This window comes from Pleurodeles waltl, chromosome 1_1 (assembly GCF_031143425.1).
Source record: "Pleurodeles waltl isolate 20211129_DDA chromosome 1_1, aPleWal1.hap1.20221129, whole genome shotgun sequence".
NCBI classification, from domain to species: Eukaryota; Metazoa; Chordata; class Amphibia; order Caudata; family Salamandridae; genus Pleurodeles; species Pleurodeles waltl.
Genome location: NC_090436.1, coordinates 322,432,782 through 322,445,975, shown reverse-complemented (window position 1 = coordinate 322,445,975; position 13,194 = coordinate 322,432,782). Strand labels below are relative to the sequence as shown.

Genomic DNA, 13,194 nt, shown 5'->3' with positions numbered 1-13,194 from the left:
GATGACACACTGCTTGCTTGGATTGTGCTGTGGAGATGGGGCGATCCGAACCTGCAGTAAAATGAGCCGTATCAGTTACCTTATTTACTGACAACCAACTCTAACTGGGAGTAATGCTTTTCAGGGATATACAGCCGTGAACCTTTCTCTCAGTAAGTTACATAAATTGTGCTTTTCATTACTAGATGTTAGTGGGCTAGTGCAAGCTATAAATCTTTGTTCATTTTTTAGAATAGTTTTTCTTTTAATATAACAGTGTTTGCCAATAGTTTTTAAGGCATTAGCTGAAGTGCTGTTTTCTCATAATATTTACAGGCCTATCTGGGCAAACATAAATCTAAGCAGCCTTGCGCAGTGGATGTACTGCTGCCTGTTGCCTGCCTTGGGATGGGAATATAATCCTTTCTGGATACATTCTCTCCCAATAGTACCGTTTCTGAGAGAAACCATTGTCCCCCCTCGCTGAACCCTTCTTCTAAGAGTGGGGGTCACTTGTTCTACTTGCTTTCTCAGATCATTTCACCTTGTTTTTTTCTGTCCCACCATTTCACACTTTACTAGCCTCCACTGCGTGGCATGCACCTAATTGGCACATTTTATGTACACTTAAGCATATGATCCTACTTGTAATTAGGACCTCCAACCAGCCCCGAAACCTAGGAATCATCATCGATAACAAGCTCACCATGAAATCACAGATCAACACCGTCTCCTCCTCCTGCTTCCTCACTTTGCACATGCTATGTAAGATTTTCAAGTGGCTACCCCTGCACATAAGACTCACCGTAACGCAGGCCTTCATCACCAGCCGACTTTTTAGTACTTATATGTCACCCCTATGGTAGGCCCTAAGTGCAGGGTGCATGGCATTTAAAAAGTAGGATATGCTTATTTTAAGTTTTACGTGTCTTGGCAGTGAAAAACCTACAAAGTAATTTTTCACTGTGAAAAAGATAGCCCTCCATAGGAACTCACTAGGTTACATAATAATAATTTATTATGCTTACCTTCAGTTTTGAATCAGCTAGAACCATGTTCCAAGGACTTATTTTAAAACTAATTTTAAATCCAACTTAATGGTAAAAAGGGATTTTATATAACTCCTTAGAAAGTGGTCATTTTTCTGCTAAAGTCACATGTGCCTTTCTGACAGTGTAATGGGTAACCTGACAGTTAATGGCTTTCCTGTGGTGTTAGGTGTATTGCTCACAGACAGTATACAAAAGGCTTGGAGTCGAGGGCTGTTTTTCTTCTTTGAGAAGGATGTCCACGAGGTTGTGCCTGTCCCTTTCTGAGCTTCAAAGAGTGGCTATCCTGTCACTGGCCGATGTAATTCACACCTGGGCCTGCCTCCCCTTGTCTTCTTAGTGAGCTTAGCTCCAAACCCAGTGCGTGGGAGTGGGCTGGACGAACTGGTTTAGGGTAAGTATAAGGGAGGGTTTGCCCATTATCATAACCAATCCTCTGGGTGGCCACAGGGATCTCTGATCCAGAGAAGAAGGGTTCTGCCATGTTAGATTTAATTAGTGAAGGGCACTGTGGGATAGATACAGTAAAACACACAAGAAGGGATGCAAAAGTGGGTCCGATCACCCCTGGAAACTTTTATCCTGTTGATTGGGGAATGCCCAGGTGTTTCCCTGCACACAGTTTGGCACTGGGCAGAAATTTGGCATCCCTGGCACCCTCCTCAGATCACTACTTCTGCACCTGTAGAAAAACAGAAGAGGACTGGGCCTGCTATCTGTGACCTGAGAAAATATTTGAAGATTGGACCTGCTGTCCATCTTGTTCCCAGGACAAAAAAAGTGGACTCCAAGAATCATAAGGTTGGCCTCCTGTTTAGCCTACAGGCATTTTCTTGCATTCCCAGCTGACCAATTCCAACTGGACCTGCCCAGGACCCTGCTGTTAGCATCTGCTGAAGTGCATCTTGACCCTTAAGTGCTATCCTCAAGGTCCTGGATCCTTGGCTGGTGTCAATGTGTGCTCCTCCTGAAGTTTCCTGAAAACTGACAATTAGAAACTTTTTTCCAACTTTTTGCTATAAGAACTGATGTGGGACCGGGACCAACTGACCAACCCGATCCCACAAAGGTGCATATTTGCTGGGCCAAAGATTCGGCTTGCTCCTGCTACATTCTTTTCTGCAGCAGCAGTTCCAATTCAGCTAGACCTTGTGGGGAAGAGATCCAGCCTCCTGGAGCCCTCTTTGGTTACAGCCTGCCATCTTGCCCACTAGAGGAATCTGAGGTCCTGAATAGTGACTAGGTCGAAAGGTAGAAATCTTCACACCTCTTCATCGTGCAAAGACGTGAAAGTTTTCTGGTCTGCAAATGACCTTCTCTGGCCGTGAAATTCAAATTTCTTCCACTTTGAGCTTTCCCACCAGAAGCCAACTGTTCCATGAGACCTCGTCCAGCAGCTATGTGGGGCCGTCTTGAGCCACAGCCTACTACCTTATACCACTGAGGATTTTCTAATTCCTTTTCAGAAACTAAGGGCCCGACTACGACATTGGCAGAGGGGATTACTCTGTCACAAACATGACGAATATCCTGCCCTCCATATTCAAAGTTCCATTAGATCCTTTAGAACTTGTAATACGGTGAACAGGATATCCGTCACATTTGTCACGGAGTAATCCCCTTCGCCAAGGTCGTAATCAGGCCCTAAGTCTGAAGTTAAAACTTTTCACTAAGATGAACCTCGTTGCTGTACTTGAGCCATGCTTCATCGCAGTTGGCCTTAACCTTTGACGTTGTCCTGGTTAAGCACAATCAGATGACCGCGGTTGGTTCTTAACACTTTCTGATGCTATTTTGAACCTTACATTTTAAAGATTTATAGCTTCGGTTCTGCTTATTGGATTTTTGTTGTTTTAATGTAATTTATTTAATAAAATGTATTCTATTTTTCTAAAATTGTTTGAAATGTTTCTTATGTTGTGTTTTCACTTTATTACTGTTTGAGTACTGAGTAAATAGTTTACACATTGTCTTTAAGTTAAGCCAGTCTGCTCTGTGCCAAGCTATTAGAGGGTTCAGCACAGCTTTATTTAGTGACTTTTGTGGTTCATCCTGATAAGGATTGTAATTATTATTTGTGGTGGGCTCCTACCGACCTCAACCAATACTCCAGTCACTTACAATGGCTTAGCTTAGTAAAATAAAATGTAATGAAAGGCTGCAAGTAGCGTACGTAGTCTTGCGTTATTTTGAATAGGGTAGGTGTTTCATGGGTGGGGCGTGGGCGTTCATGAATTTCGACGCAATCCCACATTTAGTAAAGGCATTAAACCTGACTTTGTGGCAAAGTGGTACGCCCCTCTAAGACTGGAGTAACAAGGAGAAATACCTTTACTTCTCCTTGTTACTTCCTCTTTGCATGTGTGCTGCATTCTGCAGCACACTTGCGAAGATGAATGAGCCTTTAAGAGTAGTTTTTGTGCAGGAAGATACCCCTTCCTGCACAAAAACTATTCTAACAAAAACACAGGCACCCTTGTGTCATGGGGCAAGGGTGCCTGCATTGGCACTAGGTTGTCAAAAGTGCGCCAGCGCAAGTAGAGAGCTGAAGTGTGCCACATATTTGTAATATGGTACATTTCTGCTCTCTTCCTTCCATGCAGCTCAGCAAGTTCCTTTGCTGTGTTGCATTGCATGAAAGTTTAGTAAATAAGAGCGTTGATTTTTCCCACAATGATTTCACAACAGACAGAAACACTGACCGTCTTAAAGAGTGTTGTGAGATTCTGAATTCAGGATTATACATGTCTTTAATAAAGGAAAGGAAGACAAAACCACATGTGCAGCTAATTTAAAATCTCATTTTTTACAGTGCATGCATAAGCAGAGCAACACATTCAGGAACACCATATAACCAGATGCTTTAATACATTTCTCCCAACCATACTCTAGCGATTTATAAGCCTAAGCATCCTACCTCTCACTCCTTTTTGTCTCACACTACCAAGACACACCAATAAAAACTTGATAAGATCTCAACTGTGGTCCTTTCACACGACTTCAAAACACTGTTCACAAAAGCCATAAGACATACACTCCTCAACAATCCCACACAGTTTTGTTCTTCCTTTCCACAAATACACTTTTGTGACTTTTCATAGGTGTGAGGGGCTATATAAATGCAGCTACAATACAACACAATACTATTTTGTCTGTATTCACAGACATCTAGTTATTCACTTCCTATATATTTGCATACTTAATATGCACCCAAATGTATCTGCTCTGCATAGTGCAGAGTGTGTGGGAAAGTGTTGTTCACTTTTTTTAATGCACCTATTGGACTCTGTACCTCTGATGGTTAAGCAAACAAATTAAAGAAAAACAATAATTACAAAATTTGAAAAAATACAACTTTTATAATCCTTTTGTCACTGACAAACATGCACATGTGCACACACATACGCACTCATCTCAAAAGAATGTATGTGAACGCCCACCTCATTATCAGTTATATATATGCTTGAGCATCATTTACACTTTTTGAAGTTTACTTAGGTAGGGCCATATCTACTAACCTATTTGCAAAAACATTGTGCACTGGATTTTTGTGAATGATATTAGATTTTGCAAACCAGCTATGTATTATTGTGTTGGTTTGCAAAATAAAGATTCGGAGTCGCTGCAGTTCAACCAACTTTATTAGTATTCATGCAGTAGGTTGCAAATTGCAAATCACTATGGTTGGAGGCCATCTTAGGGATGGTGGCCTGCGAGGGTGAGCTGACCCCCATATCTGTAATTACCTTTCTGTAAAGTATTTTTATTTTAATGCAGCCCACTTTCCTTGAAGGAAATGGGGCTGTATTTTTGTAACATGTTTTGAGTTTTTTTAAGTTTGTTTAAAAATTGGCAGTGGCCTCTTGGACCACTGCCAACACCCTAACACATTTGCATTTTTTTTCAACATTCACAAAGGAGAGTTACAGTACACAAACCATTGATACATTGCATATCAAATTGCAATTTGGAAGGGATGTCCTCAACACACCCCTTCCAAATTTTGAATTGGTATCCATTTCTAAACACATTACGCGAGTCAGTGATACTTTACTGAATCATAATATGGGTTTGGGAGATACCAAAAAACCACTTTGCAGTCGCAGACTCTCTAATTTGGCAAATGACCACCCTTGAAACAGCAAAATGGCTTAGTACGTCTGGCTGTTAGTTGGGTTGCTTTGGGGCCGGTATGTTTGGACAGTTGATTGTATCAAGTATTGCATGAACCACCTTCGGTACCTCGGGAGGCTACAGTTGAATAATTATAAAGCTACGGAGTCTTTTATGAAAGGCTTTCTAGAAAGATCTGTTCCTGAAAGGCGCAGCATCAAATGAGGACTCTTTGTCGGCGTTGTATCTCTCTTCATTAGTGTGCGCCTGATGTCTGCCAATTTCTTTTCTCGTTTTTTTTGTCCCTCTGATACATTATTAATCCTCGAGTAATTTATTATTTATAGCGTGCATGTGGCTCTGTATCTCTTCTGAAAGATGACAATTAGGCAGATCATGAAAACAATCACGTTAGTATGGAATGATAAAAGATATGGAGGGCAGAGGTGTTTTGTGGAATAGAACATCATTTAATAAGCCAAGTGTGAGAAAATGAGCTACAAAGGGGCCGCAGTGATTTGAAAGATCGGCTAGTAACTCGGAGGAAGTCCGAGGCGAGAAATGGATTGAATCCAGGGGGAGGAAGCGCAGTGAAACGTGAGCCTGGGCCTCCAGAGGTCAGACAATTGAAAGATGGACGCTAATGGAGGATGAGACAGTGTTCTGTGCGGCATTGGAATCTGGGGACCAGGATGCAGTCCGAATGGTGGACATGATGGAAACGTTCTATTTTTGTGAATCAGAGGTATGTGGTGGAAGCAGAATAAGATGGAAAATAGATCTTTCAAATAATTCAGTTTTTCACTGCTTGTCGAAGTGCATTTCTGTTTACCAAAGAAGACTTTTATGACGCAGGAAATGATACCCAGAAGCCACCAAACTTCACAATGAGAACATTGGGACTGAAATGTCAGCTTTGGAGCACAATATACCTAAAAATACGTCTGCGACCAGATGTCCATAACTGATACTATCATTGTAACTGTCCAAATAAATAAATAAAATAACTGCAAAATAAAAATTCCTAGCAATGCATGCACTTGACGGAAATATGTTGACGGTACCAAACAGTCTTTACGAACAAGGTACATCAACAACATTGCACAGTACAGGACCACAGCTTTTGCAGGGAACCAGAATTCTTCATATTATGTGGCAATTTAAATGTGCTACTCTGCAAATCTGCTAATTTAAAATGATTTACACTTACAACTCCAGGGGCTCTGTAACTGTGTGCACAGGTGCGGATCAGAGCTAAGCACCCGTTTTTAAGTTGAGCGCACAAGCGCTTTGACCTGTTGCAAGCATTGTGGGCTTTTAACCATGCCCACCTCACGCCCATCACTTTCACTCGTTCATGGGCTTGCCTTTCAAAAATCACTTAATGTCATTGGTAAATGCTTTATGTTTGCCCCTCCTTGAGGCTGTTTTTGTCACGCCTTGCAGACCGCCCCTGTTTAATGGATTATTGTACGATTGCCAGTGTACTTCAGCATGGGTTTATTTTGTCTCTCCCCTTCGTGCTGCTGGGCGGCCATGGTGCTCACAACGCTCACAGGCACAACAGCGTGAACTCAGTCGGCAGTATTGAAGCGGTGGTCACATTGTTCACAATTACCTAATCAGAGTAATTTCTTGTGGATCTTGTGTTAAAACACTTGAAATTGTTAAATTCTTTATGGTAAAACAGAAATTCTCAAGCGAAAGCAGCTCTCCTGGTACAGCGGGAGAGCCAATAGTACAATATTCAGTGCACTCGGGAAACTCAACCCATAATGCTTTGCAGGGCATTACTTTTACAAAACCTCTTTTACTCATAACAGCCTGTGGAAGGCCTAGGAAAATGGGACCACCACCAAAACATTCACGACAACGTGTTCTTTCTGTCTACAACATTTTAGGCTCCCCACACTAGGGCAGTGGGGTCCACAAAATAATAACCCCTCACACCATTCAGTGTCTGTTTAAGTTCTCTTAAGGCTGAAACTTTTGTTTTACAGCTGGGAATAGCTTGTTTTTTAAGGGCTGTTCTTTGTAATATTGTTGCTATAGGTCTGTTACTCCTGAAAATGTGAAATGCACTATTTCCTTGAGGAGCTAAATATATGGTTACACTGCATTATTTATAGCTATTTTCTTTCTGCATGGCTATTCCCTCTAGGGGCTAACTATACAGTTACATGACCCTGAATCTTACAATGCTGTTTCCAGTGTGGTGGCCTCTACGGGCTGTTCTAAGCATTATTGTCATATACACATATTAAAATATTCTTGGAAACTGTTACTATAATGCTTTGCAAGGCATTACTTTTTCAAAACATTTTTGATCATAACTCAGCCTGTGGTGGTCCTACGACAAAGAGACCACCTTTAAAACATTGACCACAATGTGCTGTTTCTGTCTACATCGTCTTTGGGTCCCCACACTATGTTACTGGAGACTCCAAAATAATAACCCCTAACACTATTCATTATCTTTTTAAGCTTTCTCATGGCTGGAACTTTTGTTTTATAGGTGGGAGAAGATGTTTTGTGGGCCTTGTTTGTAATATAATTGCAATAGTCCTGCTAGTCTTGAAAATGTATAATGCACTATGTTCTCTGGAGGCTAAATATATGGTCACAGTGCGTTACTTTATCTCATTCTTTTTTCATGCGGGTGGGCTCTCAAAGGGCTGACTCTATGGTCACAATACCATATTTCTTCCAAATGCTATTTTTATTGTGGTGTCCTGTAGGGGCTGTTCTGAGCATTACAGTCAACATACTATAATATTAGCAGCATGAAAACTCACCCCATAATGCTTTGCAAGGCATTATTTTTACAAAACATGTTTGTTCATGACGCAACCTATGGTGGCCCTTGGGACAAAGGGACCACCTTAAAAATGCTCTTTTGTCTACATCATCTCTGGGTCCCCACACTAGGTTAGTAGGGACCCCAAAATAATAACCCCTCCCACCATTCAGTGACCTTTAAGCTTTCTCATGGCTACAACTTTAATTTTACAGCAAGGAGAAATTTTGTTTTAAAGGCCTCGTTTGTATTCATTGCAATAGGCCTGCTAGACTTAAAAATGCTCTGTAGGTGCTAAGTATATTGTTACACTGCATTACTCTCTCCAGTTTTTTCATGGGCTTTTTCTCTCTAGGGGCTCGCAATATAAATACATGACTATGTTTCTTACAAATTATATTTTTGTTAAGGTGTTCTCTAGAGGCTGTTTTAAGCATTACAGTCTAATGCCAAAAGTTTATTTCTGTTAAATGTTTATATAATAATTGTATATGTTTTAATAATCTCTCTATTACAATAATTCAGGCCAATTTAACATCCTTATTACACTATGACTGTTCGAACACTCTTGAAGTGTTTGGGTGACCCTTCTAGTTTATTTCTCCTCTGTGGCTGCCTTGTCTTTATTTGGGGAATTGTATTAAACAGCCAGAAACGCTGATGGTGGGGTGGTGAATATCATATTCTATTGGAATTAGCATAGCAGATTTCAATTAGGATGCTAAATGCCAACATTTTCATTTTTTGCTGCAGATAAAGGAAGAAGGTAAATGGAAGTGCTTTAGTTATATGCAGGGCCACTGGAATTATATGTCAGGAAAAGACAGAAATATGAGGCCGGCTGACCAATTTATGTGGCAAGAAAAGTCCAGTTATGAATTTACAATGCCAATAGCTCTAACTCAAGCAAATGCGAGACCTAGTGCTTTGCAAATTCTTGTTAGAACTTGTGGTGTCTGGAAAGGTTTAAATTGAGGCTGTGATGACTTACTTCTAGTGTTGTCTGATATTTTCAGCCCGACCAATATAAGAATATAAGAATAATTAATTTCTTCATGTGTTATGTATACGTTTGTGGGCTAGTACAGAACCTCTCCTCTATTGCATTAAAAAGCCCGACCAATAAAATAATAATTCATTTCTTCATGTGTTATGTGTAAGCTTGTGGGCTAGTACACAATCTCTCCTCTATTGCATTAAAAAAGTAAATAAAAACTACTATAACCAGCCTCACTCTTGCATAAAAAGTTACATCTTGTTGTGAAAACAGCCTCTGTCATCAAGAACCAGTGTCCGTGCACTTGTCACAACTGAGTTTCTGGGGCATCAAAATGCAAATAAAAATCTTCTTAATCTCTAGTCTTCCCCCATCCATATTACTCCTCTCTAAAGTATGGGAGCATTCAATATTATTTTGAAATCAAAGGTCCTTACAGTTCATCAAGCAGAAATTATTTACGAATGCTAGAATTTAGCTACCATTTACCCTCGATGTTTCTTCCAATAAATTAGGGCCCATATTTATACTTTTCTAGCTCCGCATTTGCGTCATTTTTTGACACAAAAGTGGCGCAAACTTACAAAATTCAATTATATTTTGTAACTTTACGCCACTTTTGCGTCAAAAAATGACGCAAATGTGGCACTAGAACAGTATAAATATGGGCCTAAGATTTAATGTACTTCAATTAAATTTCATTTACAAAATGTTTGTCTCTGTTCAGCGTTGGCATTGACACTTCCTTTGAGGATATGAGTTACTTACATCAGATTAAAAATCCATATGATGTACCAAAGGTGCATTCATTCATAACTAAAGTGATACCGTAGCAGGACTGACGCACCTAACCCTAGCTTCAGTCTGTTGCACCACAGTGAGCTACTTGAGCCACAGCAGCACCCCAGCAGCAATTCAGCAACAATTCAACACAGTGCAGTGGGCAAGAGGAATGTAAGTCAACTTGTCCTTTCAGTACAATGTCCTTATTGACATCAACTGTGAGAATGTTAGGTTTGGTGCATATGGGTGCAGTAACAAAGAAAACATGACCCCCTATGTGGACCACACAGTAGCTGTTCACAAACGTGATGCATGTACAATGCAGATAAACTGGGGGTTAGTCTCACAAATATCAATGATATCCATTCCCAGTTCTTCTGCCTTCTCTGGAAAGTCTTGAGCACTTGCAAGCAAAGGTCCATATGTGGCCCCTACCACACAGAAGCAATGATATCAAGGGAAAGGTATTCTCAAACATTGGAGTAAGGCTAATAATTTCTGTTGATAATTGTGAACTTGGCATCAGGAATATCCCTTAAGTACTGGAATCTTCTGTCCCGTGGCTCACCTCGTCTGGGGTTTGAGACCAGCTGTGCGACAGGAATGTATGCCAATTTTTTTTTTTTCGGTACACGTATTTAGCCCTGAGCATGTTGCTTTTCGGCTGTGACGGTGCTTTCTTGCCCTGCAGAAGCATAAAAGTTTGCTATGCATGGATGGGGTTCAATGTGTTTTGGGTGTATTGCATGCTCCAAGTAAAGTGTGGAAAGTAGTGGGCTCCACAGTCCATCGGTTGAGGTAGGACTGATTTTCGAATTTGTTGATTGCACCATTGGTAAGCTGAAGTAAATAAGAAATGGCCTCGTTGCACAACGCCAGGTAGTGAGTGACTGAAATACTGGTTTGATGTCTTATTCAATTACACCACCACTTTATTTTAGGGTATCTGGGATAACTTTCCCCTGCTTTGTCTAAGGCTCCAGACACATGACTGAAGCAGTGGAATAGCTGTTGGCAGTCAGCATCATGTCTGCTTTTCCTGACTTTTTTCTTTCTGCGGACCCGAAGGAGGACGGAGACCATAGACAGCACCAACAGCTGCCATCTCCCAGTCAGTCCTGTGTCTACATTGACAGGGACTAGTGGGAGCGCTATAACACAGCCTCCCAGAAAGCTTCTCTCAGCAAGGCACCAGTATTTTAGAGCACGGGTATGGGCACATAGCGGGATGGGTGGCACAGTGGTTAGGATGGCAGCTAAGTGTGAGACACTTGGAGAAGGTGACAAGAAACTAGGGGGCATATTTATAAGCCTGTAGCGCTATCTTGCACCACATTAGTGTCATGTTTTTTACCCTTATGTGGCCCAACAAAGCCAAAATCCTAGCACCATATTCACAAAGTGGCGGAATGCATGCATTGCACCACTTTGTAACCCTTTGCGCTACATTATGCCTGCGCAAGGCATAATGTATGCAAAGGTGATGTTCCCACATTAGGGGGGGCCAAAAAACTGGCGTGTTGAAATCTAACAGGTGTCCTTGCATCATTTTGTAAGGCACTTTTAACGTCTGCTTAGAGCAGGTGTTAAAAGGGGGCTTCCATTATTTATAATGGGCCTCTATGTTCTCTGCAGGAGTAGCCCCAATATTTTGGCGCTACTCCTCGAGAGTACATCAATAACGTCATGAAAAATGATGCTATTGACCCCTACATTGCACCATGGTGCACCGTATTTTAAATACGGTGAACACATGGTGGCTGCAGGGGGGTGTTAAGGGGCGCAAGGAAAGTGGCGCTGCACTCGGCGTTTCTTTACAAAAGTTACAAAGTTACACGGTTTCTTTGTAACTTGCATAAACTGTAAAACTGTGGTAAATGTATTTAAAAAACCTTTTCTTCACTTTCTACTGATTTTCACTTCGTCGTTCCAATAATTACTGTCACATCTCTAAGGTAAACATGCTCTTTTCTTTTGTTGCAGCTTTGATGTGGACAATGGCACATCATCGGGACGCAGTCCCCTGGATCCCATGACGAGCCCCGGGTCAGGCCTGATTCTACAGGCCAACTTTGTCCACAGTCAACGCAGGGAGTCCTTCCTGTACCGGTCAGACAGCGACTATGACCTGTCACCAAAGTCCATGTCCAGAAATTCCTCCATAGCCAGTGACATGTAAGTGTTTCTCAGTTAAACACACTGGGAGTTAAAATGTGAGAGTTAAAATGTGAGAGTTTACTAGAGGGTTTGTTTAGTGCTCTATTTTGGAAATGAAAACCAGTGCTCTGGAATTTTATGTAGACATTGAAGGCGCTTTGTTTAACTTTTATGCATTTATTTGCATACCATAACTAATGTTTAATAGATAAGTGGATGACAGGACAACCACATACCTGCAGATTACATACACAGGCCGCCATTACAACCAGCGAAAACCCCATTGGCCCCAAAATGCGAGTTTGTGTTTGAATCAGAACTGTGCTTTGCAGCAATTACCAGCTCAGCAGGTTTTTGTCCTTCTCGGTGCTCAGTATGTGTCATGTACTATCTGGTTGCATTGTTGCAGAAAAAGCACATCAGTGTGATTGTTTGCACCTCGGAGCTGGGGGTATATGAACGTTAGACCAGCACTTTAGGTGTAGACCGTGGGAGGACACAGTAATGTAAATAGATGTTTCCAGGTGCCATGTCACCGCACCAGGAGTCCACAGTGGGTGTAAGAACTCCCCTAGAGCTGTTGAGGTGAATTTTGACACTGTATGAATGAATTACATAAATACCCGTATATTCTGAAATGAAGAATAGAGGAAAGGTGGGGGATGCTTCTGTGTGTGCTCATGGAGACACCCACTCTGGTCATGTGATGGGCTTGTTTATCACCAGGGCATGTAAAACACTTAGGTGTAACCAAAGCAGGACATTGTCTGTATAAATAGGACGCCACTAGGAACTATGATGCTGTAGACAAGTAATTAGATCTCTGCGCTGCTGACCCAGCCTAATTGCTTTTCCTGTCTGTACGGTCTATAAGGACCAAACAGCTGCGTGTTGATTAAACGGGGCTGGGGAAGTCCACTAGGCATATGTTTGTTCCATGTACACAGGAAAGCAGTATATTGTTCAGCTGGAGTTAAGTAAAAGGAAGTTCAAAACGTTATTTTAAGTTTACTGTAAAGACGACAAAAATCAGTGGATACTGTAAATATCTGGTAATGTGCCCATCAACCCTCTGTTTACTCTAAGAATCCTTTTTAAACGATCTACACACGGCTCTCCAATACTTTCTAAATTATTTCTTTGTGTGTTGGTGGTTTTTAGACCTTATTGTTCAGAAGGAAAAATGCCGAATTCCACTACTTTTCCAAATACTGTTACCAGCAGCGACTTTAAAATACAGGCTGGTAAAAAACTGGCCAGGTGTCACCCCTACACCTGAGGCACCACGTGACCTAGACAAACCACTAAGAACCACCCCT

The 13,194-nt window shown here is 41.4% G+C and overlaps 1 protein-coding gene across 2 annotated transcripts in view; it reads left to right on the top strand.

Moving 5' to 3' along the window:
• Positions 1–13,194, top strand: part of LOC138284067 (3',5'-cyclic-AMP phosphodiesterase 4D) — a 1,206,532-nt gene that overhangs the window by 754,320 nt on the left and 439,018 nt on the right. For both annotated transcript variants that reach the window (XM_069222486.1, XM_069222477.1), the window contains exon 2: positions 11,702–11,893. In XM_069222486.1, the coding sequence (XP_069078587.1) occupies positions 11,702–11,893 (192 nt within the window). The remainder of the gene's footprint in view (positions 1–11,701; positions 11,894–13,194) is intronic.